At 42.5% G+C, this 23,584-nt stretch overlaps 1 protein-coding gene across 1 annotated transcript in view; it reads right to left on the bottom strand.

The window, feature by feature from the left end:
* kif1aa (kinesin family member 1Aa) overlaps nucleotides 1–23,584 on the bottom strand; it is a 320,981-nt gene that overhangs the window by 159,343 nt on the left and 138,054 nt on the right. Inside the window, exons 5-13 of the mRNA XM_043702906.1 lie at nucleotides 22,579–22,757; nucleotides 20,687–20,795; nucleotides 13,870–13,947; nucleotides 12,610–12,675; nucleotides 10,769–10,786; nucleotides 5,840–5,915; nucleotides 4,858–4,936; nucleotides 4,427–4,569; nucleotides 1,516–1,554 (exon numbers count right to left, since the gene is read on the bottom strand). Of these exons, the coding sequence (XP_043558841.1) occupies nucleotides 1,516–1,554; nucleotides 4,427–4,569; nucleotides 4,858–4,936; nucleotides 5,840–5,915; nucleotides 10,769–10,786; nucleotides 12,610–12,675; nucleotides 13,870–13,947; nucleotides 20,687–20,795; nucleotides 22,579–22,757 (787 nt within the window). The remainder of the gene's footprint in view (nucleotides 1–1,515; nucleotides 1,555–4,426; nucleotides 4,570–4,857; nucleotides 4,937–5,839; nucleotides 5,916–10,768; nucleotides 10,787–12,609; nucleotides 12,676–13,869; nucleotides 13,948–20,686; nucleotides 20,796–22,578; nucleotides 22,758–23,584) is intronic.

The raw sequence follows: 23,584 nt of genomic DNA, 5'->3' as shown, positions 1-23,584 counted from the left end.
TACAAAATTATGAGGGGCATGGATAGGATAAATAGACAAAGTCTTTTCCCTGGGGTCGGGGATTCCAGAACTAGAGGGCATAGGTTTAGGGTGAGAGGGGAAAGATATAAAAGAGACCTAAGAGGCAACTTTTTCAAGCAGAGGGTGGTACGTGTATGGAGTGAGCTGCCAAAGGATGTGGTGGAGGCTGGTACAATTGCAACATTTAAGAGGCATTTGGATGGGTATATGAATAGGAAGGGTTTGGAGGGATATGGACCGGGTGTCGGCGGGTGGGACTAGATTGGGTTGGGATATCTGGTCGGCATGGACAGGTTGGACCAAAGGGTCTGTTTCCATGCTGTACATCTCTATGACTCTATGACTAAATGTGAACTACATAAGGAAAGCCAGCACAGATTCATTAGAGGCGAATCACACTTTGGTAGTTTGCTTTTTTAATAATCAAGTAAGCAAGCGGGCTGATGAGGGGATTCTACTCCAATATTGTCCATGTCGATTTTGAAAAGGAATTTGATAATAGGCTTGTCAACTCGGTTAAACCCTATGGGTTCAAAGGGACAGTAACAGCATGGCAATGACTTGGCTGAGTAACAGGATCCATGGTAATGATTAGTGGTTGTTTACAATTGAGAGAAAGGCTTACAGTGGAGTTGCCTAACAGTTGAGACTAAGGAATACATTACTGATCTGGTTTGGGGATTTCAAAATTTGAAAGTATTGTGGACTGTGAGGATGGTAATGATAGACTTCAATAGGACATAAATGGGCTGGTGGAATGGACAGACATATGGCACAAAGATTTACGAGATCAGTTCAAGTGATCAGGGACTTCAGCTACATCAACATATTCGGGAAACTGGTTGTGGGGAAGGGTTACTCTATTGGAAATGTTAACTTTGATTCCTCTCCACAGAAGTTGCCAGACCTGCTAAGCTCTTTCAACAACTTCTGTTTTTGTTAGGGAAATTGGGGTTACTCTCATCTTAGAACATTGCAAAGACATTTGATGGAAGTGTTCAAAATTGTCACTAATGTAGGTCGAAGAGAAACTGTTCCCAGTTGCGGGTGAATCTAGCACCAAATCACAGGTGATTGGCTGAAGTACCAAAGACGATGAATGAGGAAAAACTAGAAAGGGGGTAGAATGTGGAAATGTGTTGTTTCAGAGTGTGATGGAGGCATATTCAACTATGGCTTTCAAAAGGAGCATTGGATAATTATCTGAACTGAAAGAAATTGAAGTTATTGGCACATACACACATGTACACACACACGCACACTCCCACCCACCCCCCCATCCGTGGGTGATGCGGAGCGGCGGGGGGTGGGGGGGGGGATGGTGATGGGTTCCCCATTTTTTGTGAGCATCCTTGATAATGACTAATGAATCTAGTCAATGGGATGAAAAAGGTCTTTGTCTCATGCTGTTTTGTGAGGGACTGTGTTTGAGCGCATGTGCGTGTGAGGGAAGCATCACAAGCTGCTACTGTGCTACGCCAACTATTTACACACATTTTCTTCCAGTTCTTTTGTCATCGGGCACCGGAGTCACTGAGAGATCAGAGAAAGGAGAGAAACAAAGGTGAGAGGTCAGAATACACAAAACAGCTTCACAACCACAACATTGATGGAAGGAATGAAACACCTTGCGTTTGCTTCTATAAAACAGACATCAGAGAGGAAATTAGCACCGAGGAAACATGAAAGAGATAGAAGAAAGGGTATGAAGAAACTTAAGGAAGAGGCAAGGTTTAGGAAAGGAAGTCATGACAACACGCAGCATAACCAGGTAAAAACCAAACTCTCCCATCCCACTTCGATACTACCTTGAGTATATGGAGGGTAAAGATTCCTTTCATTGCTATGTACATTGATATGGTAAAGATATTATCTAAGCTCTTAGGTGCACAAAGGATCAATTGGCACGAGCGGGATTCAGTTCGATATCAGAAACTGATTTGACAAGCAGACCTTGACACATCACCTTTCTTTTAATGTTTTATCTCCCTATTCTGAAATTAACATTTAGATAAGGTGTTCTTTTACTGTCTGTTCTGTCTGCTTTTCTTTGTATGAACTGTGCTGTCCTTTATGAGGATCAGCCAGGATTGGGTGAGGAAGGTGTTTGGGATTTCTTTTCCGTGTGTAAACCCTGGGAGCCTGCACAGGAACTGGTCCTCAGACAAAATAATTGCACCCATTTATTTTCAATATGATGACCAGCTGAGGTAATTTCTTAGGTTGCACATAATTAAATGGTTGGGTGGGGCCACTGGCAATCACACAGCAAGTAGACGTTACAATAAAATGCTGATAACAAACATTGCACCGTAAAGGCCAAGTGTTCATCCATAAGGCAGGCAGCCCAAGTCAGGAACTTCCTGAGCCATTGAATTGGCCTCCGTAAATATTCTTCTGAGTTTGGCGACTTTTGTTCCTGGGGAAAGGTGAGATTTGCCACAGGGAGGGCAGGAGAATGGCCCACTGACCCTGGGAGCAGAGCAGAGGCAACCATGGGGCAGACAAGTGCAGAAGCGCACGGTGGCACAGTGGGCGGCACGGTGGCACAGTGGTTAGCACTGTGGTCGGCACGGTGGCACAGTGGTTAGCACTGTTGCCTCACAGCGCCAGAGACCCGGGTTCAATTCCCGCCTTAGGCGACTGACTGTGTGGAGTTTGCACGTTCTCCCCGTGTCTGCGTGGGTTTCCTCCGGGTGCTCCGGTTTCCTCCCACAATCCAAAAAATGTGCAGGTTAGGCAAATTGGCCATGCTAAATTTCCCGTAGTGTTAGATGAAGGGATAAATATAGGGGAATGGGTCTGGGTGGGTTACGCTTCAGCGGGTCGGTGTGGACTTGTTGGGCCGAAGGGCCTGTTTCCACACTGTAAGTAATCTAATCTAAAAAAAAAGATTCTCTCAGACCTCATCCCGAGTTGTTTCAGAAACTGCTCGGTCCTCTAACCCTCATCCCCAAACCACACCACTTCTCCCCACCCACGCCTACCCAACCGCTATGGTCACTCAAACATACTCCATGCTAACTCCTGTCACTCACCAAACCTTAATAATCCCCCACATCCACCACGTTGCCTCCTGAGACATGCAATACAATATCCATCAGGGGCAGACTTCAACAGCCATAAGACGATTAAAATAATATGTTTCTAAACATCTCATGCAACAGTACTCTGTCAAAAACTCCATTTCATACAAATCTTAACTATTCTCCAGTCGTTTGTTTCTTATAAGAACAAGTGTAGATCTATATTCAGACCCAGCATGAAAGAAATCTAACCCTTGTAAATGACAATCAACAATGAAGTCAAAGACAATAGTGACTTTTAATACTCAGTCAAACATTCATAATGGCTTGGAGAATTCTCAAAGGGCTCTATTAAAGCAACATAACTAAATGCCGTTTTGTCTTTAATCTGCAGTCGATGGCCTATCAGAAAGGTCCAACCGAGGGTTTGTTGTAATCTTTCAAGGACAGCTGCAGCCGATTTCCATGCTTGATTAAAAAGAAAAGGATTCAAAAGACTTTGCATCATGACAATTACATGGACCTTATCCACTTTGTAAGAGTGTTGACATATACCCCATTAATTTGCAGCTCCTATACTGAGGGTTCAGTTACTTGCAACAGCAAAGTTGGGGTCTGTTTAAAGTTTGCACTGAGTTCAAGTGGGTCTGCTGAGTTCAGGTTACCATCCCATGAGATCCACAGCCTTCCCTTTATCCTGACTGTTAAAAATGGGACCCATTGGGAAAAGGAATGGGACTTCAACATCTGGGGCCCAAATGCCATTTTTAAAGGTCTGTAGAGTCTTCCCAACTCCATGAAAATCTAGCCCAGCGTGTTGGGAAAAATGTATAATAAGGTTTGCCAGATGATACACAACAATTTCAGTATTAAGAGAGAAAGAAAGCTAGACACTGGCCCGCAGGTGAAATCTGCATTAACGGGGGACCTGGGCAATTCATAATTAGCTATGGTTCAGTTGAGACGATTAGGAGAGGCATTGGATGATTATTTGAATAAAAACTATGTGCAAGAGTTTGGGGAGAAAGCAGGACATTGGAATCATGTAATGATGCTCATGTAACGACCCAGTGTAGGCACATTGGGCTGAAAAGCCTTCTGCTGCACCTTAATACTGCTGTGATGGTGGAACTGCCCATTCTGAGCAATAACCTCAAGAAACACAGTCCAGCTGAGCAATCACACCACAGAATCATAGAACCTCTGCAGTGCACATACAGGCCACTCTACCCATCAAGTCTACAATGACCACTTATTTAAGATTACCAGTGGTCAACAACACAACAAACCAGGCAGCTTTCCTTGTGGAGGGTGGGAAGGTAGGGGTGAGAGGGTGGAGTCTAACATTCCCTGTGACTCAATGGTACATTGCTGCTTACGATCGATAATGTCACCCAGTCCCTGGGTACAAAGCAGGTCTCTCAGTCTGGACACTTCATCCTTCAGCTCCCGGATCAACTTGTTATTGGGATCCTCGTTAATGACTGCATTGCACCGGATCTGTTTCGCACGGTCAGCATACCTAAGCAAGAGAATAAACCAGATGGTATGTTTGTTGCACTGGATAGTGGAACCCGGGGAAGAGTTCTGACGGGAACAGGGAATAGTCCTCAACTCACTCAATGTTTCATTATCTTCTCCGTGCAGGATACCTATCCACATCCCAACACAATTCCACCCTTCCTCATGTCAGCCCCCACCTATGCTCTAGATCTACGTTCATATACTCCTCCTCCCTGCCTTGAGCCCAGGTGCTCCTTCTTCCAACACATCAGTGAGAGAGAGCTGAGGGGAGTCCTCTGGTCCTTACCTCAAGGTGCTTAGCGTCTCATCGTAATTGATGTCAGCTGGACTCAGGGCTGCCACCATGGCAGTTCGGGAATTTCCCCCTGTGGAGAAGCAAAACAAAAGTCCGGTGTCATCGAACTCTTCCTCACACTTCCCCCACCACCTCATTCCACTCCATTCCAGCCACGTCAACTGACCACTGTGCCAGAATTATCAATGACAGTGCCCATCCGAAGTTGGCTAGTGTCTGGTATTGCCCACCAATACCTGCTCAGCAAACGCCATTGTGGGATTGCCCTAACAGCAGCTAAGGCCACTGCACTGTGCTGTATAAATACTTTCTCTAACAATCTCTTGCAGACCTTTTCCCTTTTCTTCCCCTAACAGTGATCTGCAACTGAGTCACAATCTTCATTGTGACTGGCCACTCAGAGCAACTCATAGTGCCTGCTTTTCTGCAGTTTCTCGACTGACCATTTGGCAGTGTTAAGCAGCTCCAAAACTCTACCTTCTGTCAGACAGCTTCAGATTAAGCAAATGGACTTGGCTTGTGATAGGTTCTAGTGAGAGGAGTCGTGGCACGTTGATAGCACTGAATCAGAAAATTGATATCTCAGCAAATATGAGCTGACTCTCCATTGCAGTATTGCATGGTTGGGAGAGCTGTCTTTCTAACAGCAGTAGTTAAACGCAGTTGCTACCTGTCCCGCAAATATCAAATTACCTCCTGCTTTGCAACAGTGATTTACACTTCAAAATGCACTTCAGTGGTTGCACAATGCTTTGGACTATCCTAGAGGCACAAAACATGCTACATAAATGCAGACTTTCTTTGTAACAGGATTCTTGTTTCAAGATGAAAGGACCACAAGCAAGTCGTAGTATTGCACAGGTCTGTTGAGTAACTGTGTAACCTCCCAATCTCATGGTGAGATAACACAGCATCCATGAGCTAACTGCTAACCTCAGTACATTGCTGTCTGGAGGAAAGAGCTCTCTCTTACCCAGGTTTTCTCGGAGTAACCATGTCAGCACCGAATCTCTGTATGGGATGAAATCGGTTTTCTTCTTTTTCTTGTTCTGATCAATATTGAAGAGTAAAAAGAGAAATTCAGAAACAGAACACAGTACAGATTTAGATAGGACACAGCAGTTTAAATCATCAGTCTCCTTCTCAAATCAGTTGTGGGATAGTCACATGCCGATAGTCACCCAGATAGCCTGAACCACTCCTGTGACGTTTTGGTGGTGAGTGATGGTCGAGTGTCCTCTCTCCAGTTCAGGCCAACGGTTCTTTGACCAACTGAAACAGTATCTCTGAACCAAGCTCTTTAACATGGACATGGCGGCACTGAGACGCAAAATGTGACGAACATACATCAGACGACGTGACAACATCAAGGTGCAGAAACGCTTTTCATTACACAGCTACCTGATTTGGATAGTCAGGAGGTGGAAGATCACCTTCATTCCCAGATTATCCTTCTGGAAATGATGGAGGACATTGAATCTGGCTTTCCATTTTACATAGATGCATTCTAACTCAATGGCCATGGTGAGAATGTTCATCCAATTAATTTAACATTAATGCCTTAGCAATGCCAGGGTAACCTAATGCCAGGATAGCCAAGTGCACAAGGTTGACGGTCAGGTCATTTCCTGATGAGGGCAAATACAAATATGGGCTGAAATCTGTCTGACCCAGGAACATCTGCTCAGGTCAATAACCTGTTCCTGCTGGAACAGCTGGGAGTACACGTGATCTTATCACTCATACACCAGCATACACCACCAGATCAGATGTTCCAGCTTGATGTATTGCAATATCAGCCACACTCACAAAGGAATACTTTCCAATGTATTTGTAATTGTGGGAAGGTTTAACGAGCCTGGTGTCTGAATGCACAGCCATGACATTCAGTTCAAAGATGAGCACCTCTTGGGACAGAGAATATGATGGACACAGTTTAAATTAAAATGTCTCTTATTTTCTCTCAGTCATTAATCTATGGAATGCTTTTCCCCAAGGAGGAGTAGAGACTGAGTCATTTAATATTTTTAAGGCAGAGTTGGATAGCTTCTTGACTCACAAGGGCAGCAAAGGGTATATAGTGCGCAGACAGGAAAGTGGGGTTCACACTCAGATATTTTTACATTAATTGTCAGAATGGCCTACTCTTGCTCCTTATTTATATGCTTGTATTGGTTTGAACATATAACTTGTTAAGAGTTTGATACAGCTTAAATGAGATTTCAATTGATTTAACCACAGCTGTGTTTTGGAAATTATTTCATGGCACATCCTGTTCAATATCAAAAATCTGTCTAAAGTTCTTGGAGAGATAAGAAAAATCAGCAGAAGGTAAGAACACAGTTCTGATACTAAGGTTCCAATCATTAATTTTTTATCTGCTTGTGATAGTTCAATTTAAAAATTACTGGAAAACCTACAATGCATACTGCTTGCTGTCTTTTGACTGGGTAAGGAATCAGATTCAAATAAAGTGCAAATCATAGCCCAACATTTTGGGACCTTGTGGCACAGTGGTAATATCACTACCTTGGTGGCAGGCAGTCCAGATTCAAATCCCACCTGTTCCAGAGAGGTGATGCCACATCTCTACACAAGCTGATTCAAAAATGTTGAGAACACTTGCTCAACAGCTATGCATCATCCAAGAGAGGGTCATTAGCCTCAGATGATGATGATCTACCATTTAAACATGGAAGTGAATGGATTTTGAGTGAGTTTTTCCCAAATTATTCAGGTCCATTAGCTCATTTCACTTCACAAATACTCAAGTACTTTCAGCATGTTCAGTTTTCAGTCCCCAACAGTGTTGATATTCTACCCCCACAAAGGCAAGAAAGATAATGGTTTAACCTTAATATCTAACAAATGGAACACTCTTTCAAACAAAATGTATGAGGGATCACCAAATTCATTGGCCTGAGGTACTGAGTTGCAAGTCAGTAGTTGGACATTTTTTAAAGATAAAGAGCCACAATCCTCTCGAAGAAATACACATGGACGACATGCATGGACTCCTTCAAGCTAGGAACTCCCGCTATATGGTAAATATACACTGTTTCACCCACAAGTTTCTGCCCCCTGCAATACAGGTTTGGACTTATTAGTAAATGCTTGACAGTACAGAACTTAAACATTGCTAAAAGGAGCTTAAAAATGTGTTGCTGGAAAAGCGCAGCAGGTCAGGCAGCATTAAAGGAACAGGAGAATCGACATTTCGGGCATAAGTCCTTCTCCAGCATCTGCAGTGCTCGCTTTCTCCATTGCTAAAAGGAGACTAGAAATTGAAGCATTTGTCTTACACTTACCATAACTACGATTGCAAGAAATGGATTTAAAAACATAGACTTAGATAAAAGCAAAATACCATGGATGCAGCAATCTGAAATTAAAACAGAAAATGCTGGCGATCTCAGCAGGTCTGGTAACATCTTCAGAAAGAGAGTCATACACTGGATTGGAAATGTTAATTCTGTTTCTCTCGTGCTCTCTTGCGCTCTCTCTTGCACTTTTTCTCGCACTCTCTCCATTAATGCTGCCAGACCTGCCAAGTTCCTCCCATGTTCTCTGAGTTTCTTTCAAAACCCAAAAGAAAACTTTTCTTTTCACTGATTTATACAGCATGCAAAGAGGTTGCTGGTTGGTTGGGCCTTTCTTGGCATGGTAATGAATCAAGAACAGTTAATTATCGATCTTGATTCTCAGGCATCAGCAAGTAAATTCTGATTGGTCAGGGTGTTGCCATGGGGATGCAGCAGAGTTGGTTGTCTCTATAACCCTTTTTTTGGAAAGAAAGATACAATGCATCCTTTTGTCCTAGAAAAAACAGGGCTTTGAGTATTTGTATCCCAACATCCCAACTATGGTGGACTATATTAAGCAACAGGTTCTGTTGACTATTCTCAGCTCACAGCAGGCTGCTTGTGCTAAACCAGCCTGTGGATACAAGCCTCAGAAAAAATGACCTAGGGTATTCTCACTAGACTATTAATCTAGAAATCCAGCTAATGTTCTGGGGACTCGAGTTCAAGATAGTAGAATTTGAATTCCTCAAAAAAAAATCTGGAATTAACTGTTTATTGATGACCATGAAACCATTGTCGATTGTCAGGAAAAACCCACCTTGTTCATCAATGACCTATAGAGAAGGAAATCTGCCATCCTTACCTGGTCTGACCTATATGTGACTCCAGACCCACCATAATGTTTTTCAAGCTTAACAGCCCACTTAGCAAATTAGGGATGGGCAATGAATGCTGGCCTCGCCAACAATGCCCCCATCCCATGAGTGAATAAACAAAATCTACATTGTATGTGGCTCTGTCAGTGGGAATTATTGACTAAATAATTAAGAATGTACTAAGAGTTACATCAGAAACCAATTTATGATCATCAGTCAGTCTCACAGTTTGTACTTATGGAAGCTCCATATATAAATATTTGGGGTCCAATTTATCTGGACAAAAGGAATCTGTACATACATTGCACCTTTTTCAAAAAATATGGTCATGTAGACAACCAAACTCTGCTGCATCCTCATGGCAACACCCTGACCAATCAGAATCTAGTTGCCTGGTCTGAGAGTTAGGATTGACAATTCACTGTTTTTATGAAGTTGAGGGCGTATACTGTACCTTTAAGAGAGAGTGAATGCTGTTCTGAACTGAGAGCTTATAAGTACTGTGTATATAACTAGATGGCAGTCCCAGAATGTACTGAAAAATTGAAAGTACATAACATTTGGCTATGAAATGGATACCTGAATTTTGGTTGCTTTTTGACAACAGTTCGAATTTAACCAATCAGTTTAAATTATACCCCAGGATACTAAAACCCAATTGAGTTTGAATTTATTGTTTTTGCCAATATTGAACCAATGAGCCGATCCGATATTGTAGGTATAAGAATGTGGACATTTTGAAAATTGGTCAGAGAGCAACTGCTGTAGAGAGAGAAATTCCAGGAGAGTTAATTGCCCATCTAACAGCTTGCTCTCCAAGAAATTAGGAAACAATCTGTATCAAAGGTACCTTTTCTTACAAAACATACTTGCAATAAAAAGAAAGAAGCCAACCAGGGAGATCCTCAGCCGGCAGAGTGGAAGACACAGAAGACAGAGAGTGTGTGTTTTTAAAATTAATTTGATGTAATTTTAATAAGTGTCTTATTGGAACAACATATCATTATAGAGTTGGACGCAGATAGTAAGCAGTTAAGAGAACGGGGGGCTTAGAGTTGTGAATAGTTGTTGTTTAATGTTCACTTTTACAGTTAAAGAATAAATTGATATTATGCTGTTTAAATCGTGGAATTCGAGAGTTCTCTGCCATTCATATTTTAACAGATTATGAGGTGAGGTGAGCTTTTCTGGGTGTTTGGTTTCATTAACAAAAGGTTTCACCTCCGTGTCGTGACACTGTTCTTGCTGCGTCCCTGTGTAAATAATTGCCCATTCAGTCAGCACACTCCTCTCATTCTGTATCAAATGTTATCTCGTTTTTAAATTCTGTTCCCTGTATCCTAGTCCTGATGAATGCAAGGTACAGAATTTCGAGCTCTGGTTTCTTTGAGCAATGTTTGGATATTACATACATGTTTACACCAAAAGTAACATGGCTCAGTTTGCTATCTTTAAAGCTATGCTGACTCCAAAGGGTTTCAAATCAATGGCTGTCAGCATTCCCTTTTCCCTCCAGCTTTCCTGAATGTGATCCAGTACATCGGTTAACCTCTTGTACCTCACCGAACTGCTGACCTCCTCATGGTCAAGCCCATGCTGGGTGTTGACAGGATATTTAAATGCCTACATATCGCAGCTGAAGCTGCTCCTGAAGTGCACTGGGAGGAAGCACAGGTTGAATTGTGTTAGTGTGAATGTAGGAGAGTACAGCAGTATCCATACCTTGTTTGATCCAGAATCCTGTAAGAAATCAAACAAGCAAGAGGTTTACTGAATAGATCAGCGACACATGGCTTATCACTGTAGCTACAACATTTAGAGCGCATCCCTGACTCATAAGAAACTGTGTGGAATCTATCTTTCGTACCATTATTGGCACAGTCTAGATTATTTCATTCAAGGATATTGGGACAACAATTGGAATTTGTGCTTCATCATTATAACCAGGACTCCTTTTATATGGAAAGCTATTCAGAAAGACTAGTCTTAATGTGATAATACGAGTTCTAAATTTGACTTACACATGTTTCAGCACATCTTAAATTAATTATACATTAATTACATTTAACAAATGCAGATGGTGAGCACTAACTGGGGATTCATTTTCGTCCTGGAAAAAGAGACACAGACTAAAACAAGTTAGGGGCTACATGCTAGTAATCAGTAACATTGTAAGTAAATATAAAAAAGAGTATAAATAGTAACTCCTGTTCCACCCTTCACAAACTAGATTTCTAGAGTATAACATCCTATTCTTGCAATTTGCATTTTCTGGAATTGTTTTCAACATTTATAATTCTATAACAGTTGTGTGTAAGATTAGCTGCCAGCCCTGTCCTTTCAAGATAAAAAAGTTGAGGTTTTTCTTTGCTTTGATCATAATTCAGACTAAGTGCTGCATTGCTTCATGTGTATTTTGGGTAAAGCATTGAATCGAGGCCCTGTTTGCACTCTCCGGTGGGTACAAAAAGATCCGATCACAATATGTCAAAGAAGATCAAAGAAGGTCTTCACTAGGGCTTATCCACTGTTTCTCCTGAATCAACATCACTAATGACCAGGTCATTGCTGTTGGAATGACCTTGGTGTGTGCAAATTAGCTGCCACTTTTCCGACAACAGTGTTTGAACTCTAAAAGGAAAGCACTTCATCTGCTTTGAGATGTCCTAAAATCATGAAAGATTCAATGGAAATGCAATTCTATCTTGTAATTTTTTTTCTGTGACAGAAGGGATCAACTTTGTGCACTGCCTCATGTCCCAGAAAGATTCTCTTGGCAAACAGGATTGGACACAGAACTTGGATTAGGATCTGACCACAATCCTGACTTAGAGTCATAGAGATGTACAACATGGAAACAGAACTTGACTAAACTGACCTAATTCCATTTCCCAGCATTTGGCCCAGATCTCTCAACCCTTCCTATTCATGTACCTATCCAGATGTGTTTTAAACGTTGTGAATAAATCAGCCTCCATCACCTCCTCTGGCAGCTCATTCCAGTCACCCACCATCCTCCACCTGAAAAAATTGCACTGAAGGTCCCTTTTAAATCTTTCCCCTCTCACTTTAAACCTTTGCATTCTCGTTTTTAACTCAACTGCCTTGGGGGGAAAGACCTTGGCTATTCACCCTATCCATGCCCCTCCTCACTTTATAAACCTCTTTAAGGTCACACCTCATCCTCCAAGGCTCGAGGGAAAATATCCCCAGCTTATTCAGCATCTCCCTATTGCACAGACCCTCCATCCTTGGAACATCTTGTACATCTTTCTGAGCCCTTTCAGGTTTCGCAACATCTTTCCTACTGCAGGGAGACTGGAAATGAATGCAGCATTCCAAAAACATGGCCTAACCAATGTCCTGAAGAGCTGCAACATGCCCCCCTTCTTCTGACTCCTACTGTTGCAGCTATTGATGTTAACACCCTATTGACTTTGTTAATTGATGCTGTGCATTGGTAAAGCACTTTTGGATATTGCCGCAGTTCATACTTTAACAGAAAGATGCCAATATCCATATTACACCAGAATCAGTGAGTAAAAGAATCAGGTTTCACTCACCACATCCGCCAGTGCGGAAATTACTTTGCCCAGGGTCGTAAGGGATTTATTGATATTTGCACCTTCCTGCAGCAAACAAGGAACAAGCCATTAAAAAAGAGCAGGCAAGACAAAACTGAACACAGATCTAATTTCTTCTCGTGTCCTTAATTGAAACAAACACAGATATAACAAATTGATAGTAATGGTTTTCCTGTGTCTTATAAACCATGCATGGAACAATTTTAAATAAGTCTGTTCATTCCACATGCTCAGATGCTCAGCTACCAGCAATAAAATAATGCAAAACAGAACTCATTTTTTCAAAGGGCTTGGCTGAATTTGAATTATGCTGACTTCAAAGACTTTCAAATCAATGCTCTCAGCGTTTCGTCCACCACCCAGCCCCTGTCCACCAACTCTCCCAAATTTGATACCATCTGCCAGTTAACCTCTTGTATCTCATCCAAGTGCTTAATTCTTAGTGGATCAATTCAAATTCAGAAGAAGAGAAGGAGCAGTGATAGAATTTCAATACAAGATGGAGGGTGGCTTGGAGGGGGACAGGTGATTCATGAAGCAGTGCTCCCATGAATCTGATGCCCTTGTCTCTTTAAGTGGCAGAGGTCATGGATTCGGAAGATGCTATCAGAGGAGCCTTTGTGAGTTCCTGCAGCGTCTCTTGTACTTGGTACACGTTGATGCATTTTCTTTCCAGCCTCGCGGGTCTCCGAGGTCCATGTGCGGCAATGACGTTTGGAACCGGACAGCATACTGACACTGACCACCAGATTAGCAGGAGCATTACTGGAGGTTCCTTCCCACTGATGGGAGAAGATGTTCCCACCAAAGATGGTGGTGGTGACTGGGACATTGTCGGGAAGCTGTGATTCAGGGAGTATGACGCTGTCAGGCTGTTTCTTGCCTAGTTTGTGGGGAAGTTCTCCTACATTTGGCACAATCCCTTACACGTTTGTACAGTGTTTGACAAGTCGACAGGGCTGGATTTGCCACTGTCTATTCTGATGCCTAAATCAACGTTGGGTGATCCATCCAATATCATTTCTTGCTTTCGTCTTTATAGCCTATCTTCCTATACAAAGACAGGTAAATGAATGGGTGAAAAGTTCAAGATCTGGATGGATGGATGAAAGGAAGAATGATGTGGACAGCTAGATGCCTTGATAGACAGATCCATAGGTGGATGAATGAATGGGAAAATGCATAATGATGAGATGGATGAGGGAATAAATGCTTGGATGAATGGATAGAGATTCTCACCTTTAATCGTGTTCCCTTTGCTCCTGTGGAATCAGCTCTTTCACTTCCAGCGAGATCAACCAAACTGATTTTGCTAACCTACAGAGGGAATTAGAAATAAAACACGGCACTTCAAAAAAAGTCATGAGCTAATTCCTGTTTTTAATTCTGTTCCATTATTCATCCCTTCCTACAACTCTCCAGTACGTTCCCTGTGAAATGTAAATGCATTATATAGACAACTTCTGTAGGTACTACATCACTGTATAACATTTCTATAAACCAGGCTTCTTGTGGCCAAAGCCTGCAACTGGGGAAGTCAAGGCACAAAGCTGAATTTGATACTTCTTAAGATGTAACCCTCGGTAAGATGTGATTATTAATGCAGAACTGTGACAGAAGCTGTGTAATCATAGCTTCAGGGATGGGTGTGTGGCGGATGGAGGTGTACAAAGAGCAACTGTCATGCTAATGCCTTTTTTTCTCTGCCTCCCCACAACAAAACAACTTTGGATTCATATAGCTCCTAATTTTCATGTTTCTAACAAACGCTTTATTTTTACTTCCTTCATGGGATATGAGCATTGTTGGCAAGGACAGCATACTGTCATATTCATGTAATGCAAACTAATGAAGCATAAATATGAATTTCTGACATATGAACCAAAAATAAACACTTCCTTCAGATATAAAAGGATCTGAAAGGTCAGGCAATCTTTCTTTGCCAGACACATGGGACTGCAAGAACACTGAGCTAATTTTCATGTCTGGACAAATCTTGGCGAAGTTGAGTTAAAATGCTAATAAACCCTTGCTGTGATAATGTCTGTATTTCTCCAGCAAATTAAAATGATTGAATTCACAATACTATGGCAGTCCTTGTGATTCCAAATTTGAAGTTCATAGCATTGGTTGTGAAAATCTCTCTCATCAAGATGCCATGTAGAAGAGTGATACCCACAAACCTTTGTGTGAAAATGCCTAACCACTGATTAGAGAGCCTTAAGCAGGACAATGGGGAGAGAGATGCTTTGTTTACACAATTGAAGTTAGGTTTTTGATAAGCAGATTTAATAATACCTTTAAACCAAAGAAATGAAAAGACCCTGGCTGAGACCACTTTCTTTAAGCCGCATGTACGTAGAAGATTGAGTTGGCTTTGAACTCCTTACTTGAGGGACTGCACCAGTTCTGCATTATTACCCCTTGACTGGAGTGTAACAAGAGAAATCTGCATCAATGAGAATAAACCAACAGAACATCCACTAGTCAAGGCTACTCAAGATTAGTTCCTCTGTGGACCTGTTATAGGAAGAATATTATTAGGTTGGAGAGAATTCAGAAGAGATTTGCCAGAATGTTGCCAGGTGTGGAAGGTTTGAGTTATAAGGAGCGGCTGCTTAGGCTGGGACCTTTTTCACTGGAGTGTAGCAGGTTGAGAGGGGACCTTACAGAAGTTTGTAAAATCATGAGGGGTACGGAAACAAAACAGAAATCAGAATTAATATTTTGGGTCCAATGACCCGAGGAAGGTTCTGAGGAAGGGTCTCTGGTCCCAAAATATTAATCTGATTTCACTCCATAGATGCTGCTGAGCTTTTCTAGCAATTTCTGTTCTTGTTTCTGAGTTACAGTTCTTTCGGTTTCACGAGACGTGTATATCGGGCTAATGATAGATATCTTTCCCCTAGAGTGGGGGATTTAAGATTAGGGACATACTTTCAAGGTGAGAGGAGAGAGATTTTAAAAAGGCACAAGGGGCAAATTATTTACACAGAGGGTGGTTCACATTCGTATTACACAGAGAATGAACTTCCAGAGAAAGTGGTGGATGTGGGCACAGCTACAACATTAAGAAGACACTTAGAAGAGTACATGAATATGAAATGCTTGGACGGACATGGGCCAGGAGCAGGCAAGTGGGACTAGATTAGTTTGGGATTACGTTCGGTATGGACTGGTTGGACCAAAGAGCCTGTTTCCTTGCTGCTATGACATAAAGGGTTACAAGTCTGAATCTAGAATACACGCTATGGAGACGCAAGTACAACAAAGAAATCATAAGAAAACATTAACACATACCACGGGTGAAATCATAATTATTTTCCCTGAGTGTGCGCATACTTGTGAAAGGATGAATGAAGGTATAGCTGCAGGTGCTGGACAATAAAAGTGTATCTTTCCTCTCCAACTTACAAAAAACTGTAAGTTGCCTGTTCCCAATAATTAAAGTCCAGAGTTAAAACATCTTTATTTTTAGATAAACTGTTTTTTGGTCAGTGAGTATGCAGAATAGGTCCCCTGCAGTAAGTCCCTTTCTATGGTTGCAACAATGCCCATCCCGAGTTGGCCTGGAGATGATGTGGTGAGCCAATTCTTGAAGCACTGTAGCCTAAGTGGTATAAGTCCACCCAAAGTGATGTTTGGAATGATTTCCAGGTTTTTTTGAGCTAGCGACAGTGCAAATAAACATAGTCTGACATTAAGATGGTGTATGGCTAGAAGGGGAAAAGAAGTAGAATTTAATGAGTGTCTTAGAGGGGCAAAGAAAGATAGAGGGGCTGGGCAGTTTTCAGGAGGCAATTCCAAAGATTTAGGCAGTTAAAGGAACAGCCACCAACTCTGGAGTAATTACAATCATGGTGTTGGAGGGGCTATATGTAGAGGAATGCAGGTATTTCAGATATATGTGGGATTTAGTGTAGGGTCAGTAAGAATAGGGGTGATGAATGGATGAAAGGGATTTGGTTTGAGTTAGGATACAAGCAGCAGAGATTTGAATGGCCTCAAGGGTGGAGGGTAGAGTGTAGGAGACCAGCCAGGAGCTCATTAAGATAGTCAAGTTCAAAGGCAAGGAAGGAACGACTGTTCCAGCAGATGAGATGAGAAGAGTTGGTGGGGAGCGGGTGTGCATGTGCCTGGGCAGATGTATAAATCATTCCTAAAGAAGGGCTTCTGCCCGAAACGTCGATTCTCCTGTTCCCTGGATGCTGCCTGACCTGCTGCGCTTTTCCAGCAACACATTTTCAGATGTATAAATCAGGCAAAGTAATGGAGGTGGAAATAGATACATAGAAAATAGAAGCAGGAGTAAGCGATTCAGCCCTTCAAGTCTCCTCCACCATTCATCAAGTCAGAGAGTCATAGAGTCATTCAGCATGGAAATAGACCCTTCGGTCCAACCAGTCTATGCCGAACATAATCCCAAACTAAACTAGTCCCCCCTGCCTGCTCCTGACCTATATCCCTCCAAACCTTTCCTATTTGTGTATCTGTCCGAATGTCTTTTAAACGTCATAATTGTACCCACATCCACCACTTCCTCAGGAAATTCATCCCACACACAAACCACCCTCTGTGTAAAAGGTTTGCCTCTCATGTCTTTTTAAAATCTCTCTCCTCACACCTCAAGAATGGTGCCCCCTAGCTTGAAATCCCCCAACCTAGGGAAAAGACAACTACCATTAACTCTATACCCCTTGTGATTTTATAAACCTCTCAACCTCCTACGCTCCAGGGAAAATAGTCCAGTCTATCTTTATAACTCAAACTGTCCATACCTGGCAACATCCTGATAAATCTCTTCTGAACTCTGTCCAGCTTAATAGTATCCTTCCAATAACTGGATTCAACATGATCATGGCTATTCACCCAACTCAGATTCCCATTCAACCTCATACCCTTTGCTCCTTTTAGCTCTAAGAACCATATGATTAGATTAGATTCCCTACAGTATGGAGACAGGCTCTTCAGCCCAACAAGTCCACACCGACCCTCCGAAGAGTAACCCACCCAGACCCATTCCCCTACGTTTATCCCTGACTAATGCACTAACGCTATGCGCGATTTAGCATGGCCAATTCACCTAACCTGCACATCTTTGGTTGGTGGGAGGGAACCAGAGCACCCAGATGAAACCCACGCAGACGCGGGGAGAATGTGCAAACTCCGAGGCCGGAACTGAGCCCAGGTCCCTGGTGCTATGAGGCAGCAGTGCTAATCACTGAGCCACCATGTTACCCACATCTAACTCCTTCTTGAAAATATTCAATGTTTTGACCTCAACCGCGTTCTGTGGCGGAGAAATAGCCAGTCTTAGCAATTGCTTGGATATGTGGTTAATAGCTCATCTCAGGGTCGACTATGACACCAGAGTCATAAACCAGGCAGCCAGTCAGTTCGGCTTCAGAGAGCTGCCAGGGAGAAGGATGGAACCAGTGATTGAGGAGTGGAGGTTGTGGCTGGGACTGACACAGTAATTTCCTGATGTTTATTTGCAGATAACTACAGATCATCTAACACTGGATTTCAGACAGTAGAGAGTTTCAGAGGTAGACTCTACCTCAGTCATAAAGCATTTCATACTCTAACAACCTTACATCTGAAAAGAAATCCTTCTGAGTTCGTCCTTCATTCTTCTAGTGGAAGCTCTCAGTGTATTAACCCCCATCTTGATGTGAATTCACTAAACGTTGTAAATACATTGCCAACTGCTCAAAGTCTGTTATGATTTTAAAAAGGTTTATCTGATTATAATATTCCCCATTCGAATGAAAGAAAGCATCAATTTCTGTATGACTGGAAGCCCTTATTCCAAGGGATATTGCTTCTCCAGTTCTAGGTCCCACATCCAGACATTCTAATCTGGGAATATCTGACTGCAGATTCTTTTGCTGCAATGACTTGCAGTTCTTTCTGGTGGGTGACAGTGGTACAACACGCAGTATTACTGGCAAGAGAACCTTTGTCTTACTTCAGCCATTGATTAAATAACAAATAAGCAACTTAACATTCCTTGAATCAATTCATTTGCTCTTCTGTGATTCCCTATCCTCATCTCCAGATAAAGGTAAAGTCACTATAGCCCTAGTGCATCATAGGTCTGCTCTGTCAGTAGAGAGATTACTGCTGGCGGTTTAACCTGAGGGTCACCACATGTCAGGTGAGGGGCAAGGTTAAGAAGGAGGTTCCTTCATGGTAACCTGAGTCAGCATGGGAATTGAACCCACGCTGTTGGTGTTTACCCTGTGTTGCCAACCAGTTGATCCAACTAACTATCCCAGGGAGGTGCTAGTGCTTGCTGGACAGTCACTGTTACCCACAACCTCAACATATTGTTTATTTTCCTGTTTTCCAAGTTTTGTGTACAAATTTTGATGCTACACTTTCAAAAGGATTGGAGAGAGAAAGAGAAAGAGAGAGGGGGAGAGAGAGAGAGAGAGAAAGAGAGAAAGATTAAAAGAGGTTTGTTCCAAGGATGACTTCAGTTGTGAAGATGGGACAGAAGATGTTGGGTCTATTCTCCTTGGAGAGACTAGGAGGAGACCTGATATAAAATTTCAAAACCATGAGGATCGGGGCAGAGTGAATGGGGAGAAACTGACCCACTTTAAAAAGATTGGGTATCAGAACGCATAGCTTTGAAATGATTTGCAAAAGAAGGAAATAAGAGGTGAGCAAAATCACTTTCGCACAGTGAATAGTTAGGGCCGAGAACAGATTGCTCAGAAATTTATGGAGTCTGGTTTAACTGAGGCATTCAAGAAGACTTTCATTTTTACTGATTATGCTGGAGCAGTCCCACCAACACTGCCAGCGCAAGATCCTGCGAATCTACTGGGAAGAAAGACATGCCAACACCAATGTCCTTGACCAGGACAACATCCCCAGCATCAAGTCACTGCCATCCTTAATCGGCTGTGACGGGCTGGGCATTTCATCTGCATGAAAATGTGTTGCTGGATGTGATGCAGCAGGTCAGGCAGCATCCAAGGAGCAGGAGAATCGACGTTTTGGGTATGAGAACACTTTCCTCATTCCTGAAGAAGGGCTCATGCCCGAAACATCGATTCTCCTGTTCCTTGGATGCTGCCTGACCTGCTGCGCTTTTCCAGCAACACATTTTCAGCTCTGATCTCCAGCATCTGCAGTCCTCACTTTCTCCTCGAAGATTTCATCTGCATGACCTACACAAGACTCCCCAAGCAGGTGCTCTACTCCCAGCTCCAGAATGGCAGATGAGCCCCAGGTTGTCAGAGGAATTGCTTCAAGGATACCCTCAAGGGCCTTATAGGTGAAATGCAGCATTCCCACAGACACCTAGGAATCACTGGCCCAAGACCATCCAGAATGGAGAAGGAGCGTCCAGGAAGGTATCGAGTAAACCATGATTTTAAAGAATGGAGGAACTGGCCCGAGGGGTCAAATAGCCCACTCCTACTCCTATTTTTAATGATATTATTGAAACACAAGATATTGAATTGAAAGCGTACGGACTTATGTGAAAGATTATGGGTCTGCCGGAGGTTACAGAGATAGGGAACAGTGAATTCATGGAGGCGTTTGCACATGTAGATGGGATTTTTAAAATCAAGGTCTTGATGTCTACAGATCCAATATATACCAGTAACTGTAAGAGTGGTGTAAATAGGACCTAATACAGGTTATGCTACAGGCAGTAGATCTTTACATGGCAGTAAGTTAAATCCCATTTAGATTTGCTGTTTTCTCATGGATAGACTGTTACTAACCACCAAGAAACCTGTCACACAGCCTGAAACAAGTTCAATTTAAGGCTAACAATGGTATTCAGCTAATCTGTCCGAGCAGGCTCAAAAATCAGGTTTAAACATGGGAACATTCTCCATCGAAAGGTAAAGATCTGTATCCTATCTAAATGAAACAGATTCAAATCACCACCTACAGAGTTGAAAGGTGATTTTGGTCACTGCACCATTTAATCTTGCATCACAGCAAGCAGAACCTCAACCCATGGCTGTCACTGGGGTGGACTTGACTCTCAGTCTACTGACATCCCAATTACGCAGGTCTCCTTTACCTTCTCAGAGGATGTTTCTGGAGTGTCGTGTGCTTTCTGTGTGAAGATGATGTTGAATACAGCATGAGATCGACTGCTCGTCTCGTTCATGTTCGTAGCAGCCACAGTCCTGAGGAGAGAGAACAGCAAGACAACCTGAGTACAACCTCTCCCTCTTTCACATTCACTCCATCACAAGGCATCCTCTTGCTTTCACTTATTCCCTACCCTGCCAATTCTTTCATCCTCAACTCTCAGTCAAGCACAGGTCAATACTTTGTGTTTTTAATTGTCTCCTATAGGCATTTTCAGGCTTCCTTTATCTCATACTTATCTTCCACCCACTTGGATCCTTAACTAAGGACCTTTCAACATCACCTTGACCACTTCCACCTAGAAGGACAAGGACAGCTGTAAATAGATGGGAACGCTACCATTTGCCACACTCCAACCTGACTCAGAAATATATTGCCATTCCTTCACTGTCAATGGGTCACAACACTGGAACTCCCCTGTCAAGTAATAGCCTATCCAACCCTGCCTTGAATACATTGAATGACCCAGTCTTCCCAATGAAGAGAATTACACGGACTTACCGACTCAGCGAGAAGGAACAATTCTTCTCATCTCAAACATAAATGAGAGACCTCTGATTCTCAAACCCTGCCCCCTGGTTCCAGTCCTCCCCATACAAAGAAATATTCACCCTGTACTCATTCTATCCAATTCTCTCAGGATGTGCTATGCCTCAATAAGATTACCGGTTACACTTCTAAATTCCAATGGATACAGGCCAAATCTTTTCAACATTTCCTTCTAGGACAATCCATCCATCCCAGGAGGGAGTTGAATGAACTGTCTCAGAATTTAATCCAACTCCATTATATCCTTTTTTTGAATAAGGAGGTCAAAGCTATGCAGAGTACTCTAGATATAGTCTCATCATGGCCTTGGACAGCTGCAGTAAACCTTATGTACTGTATATTGCAACCCCCTTGCAATAAAAGACAACAATCTGTTTCCCTCTTTAATCACTTGCTACGCCTGCATACTAGCTTTACGTGTTACACATACCAGGCTTATGTATGCAGAAGACAATGTGTTGACATGACGATTAGAATGTGTGGAACCCATGAGCAGCTGCATGGGAACATTGGTACGAGGGAATCCAGATCCTCTCTGTACCATTGAGTTCTGCTGTCTTTTCCCTTTTCACTATTGTGCTGCCTAATTATTTTTCCTGCCAAAGTGGAGAGCTTCACATTTTCCCATAATGCTTGATCCCGCTTGAATTGCTGCCTGCTTACTCACACTCTCTCTATGCCTTTGATGTCACTGTACCTCCTTTGGGACAACTTACATTTTGACCTCTTCAGCAAAATTCAGTGCCTCCTCCTGAAACATTATGCCACTACCTTGTCAGACAACAAATCCTTTATCCGTGATAATTGATATCCCGAATCAGTTCTTACAATAACCGTTGGTGCCGCCCCTTATCAAAAAGGTGTTTTTCCCTCATCTCAGAGAAAGTGAGGACTACAGATGTTGGAGATCAGAGACGAGAGTGTGGTGCAGGAAAGCACAGCAGGTCAGGCAGCATCCGAGAAGCAGAAGAATCAATGTTTTGGGCATAAGCCCTTCATCATGAATCTTCATAATTCATAATAAAGAGCTTATGCCCAAAACGTCAACTCTCCGGCTCCTCGGATGCTGCCTGACGTGCTGTGCTTTTATAGCATCACACTTTCTCTTGTCTAGATCTATTGTAGACTAATAGTTAGAGATTAACTCCTACAATTCATCAGTAATTCAAATTTTATTGCATAATGTAACTCGTAGGATGCTCGAAGATGACCATGTTCTTTATTAGTCTGGTGATCCTCATGTTCCCATCGGCTGGAGATAGCCAGTACCTAGCTTTGTTGCCAGAATCCATGAGGTCTGAAATGTCATTGTAGGAGGTGACGGCAAGTTTGGAGAGATCCTCCACATAAGGGCCGAGGATGGGGTGCTCCCGAACACGAAGGTTCCCTTTGGTCTTGGGGTTTAGTAAGTCTCGCACACGTTCACAGTAAATTTCCATGTAACTGACCTGGAAAACAAACATAGCAGGAAGGTCACAAATAAGTGAGGAAAACACCAGATGCCTGAAGGACATTTTCCATGGGGGGGAACAAAAAGATCCTCTATTTATTCTCAATCAATGAAGTTTAATGTTTGCTTCAACAATGGTGATCTCAACTTGTTTGGGAATTGAACCTGTGCTATTTGGCAACTCTATGTATCACAAAACACCCATCCAGCCAACTGAGCTAATTAAACTCTCCACTTGCCCAGGTACTGTTGCTTGTTGATGTTGTCCATATCAGCTAATACAAGTATACCACCAACCACCCAGCACTGTCTGCCCACACCCTCCCTCGATGCTCTTCGGTCTTCTTGTTGTCAGGTTGGTTTCCATGAATGAGGCACACTTCTTCCAATTAAACATTGAGAAATATAAAACCAATGTTTTAGCTGCTGATACAAATTCTGTATATTCACCAAGGATTCCATCCTCCTCCCAAATTCCATTACGATTTTTCAACTGGACTGTTGGCCTCCAGGAGTCCTATTAGAGTCCAAGCTAAGCTTCTGACTTCATATCCTCTCCATCGCCAAGCCACCTACCTCAGTAACATCACTTATCTCTGCATCCCTTCAGTAACATCACTTATCTCTGCATTCCTCCAGTATAATCAGTTACCTCTGCATCCACTCAGTAACATCACTTATCTCTTCATTGTCTCAGTAACATCACTTATCTCTGCATCTCCTCAGAAATATCACTTATTTCTTCATTATCTCAGGAACATCACTTATCTCTGCATTCCCTCAGTAACATCACTTATCCCTGCTTCCCCTCAGTAACATCACTTA

Source organism: Chiloscyllium plagiosum, chromosome 13 (genome assembly GCF_004010195.1).
Source record: "Chiloscyllium plagiosum isolate BGI_BamShark_2017 chromosome 13, ASM401019v2, whole genome shotgun sequence".
Classification (NCBI taxonomy): Eukaryota; Metazoa; Chordata; class Chondrichthyes; order Orectolobiformes; family Hemiscylliidae; genus Chiloscyllium; species Chiloscyllium plagiosum.
The sequence above is the reverse complement of the archived record's forward strand: the minus strand, read 5'-3'. Positions and strand labels throughout refer to the sequence as shown.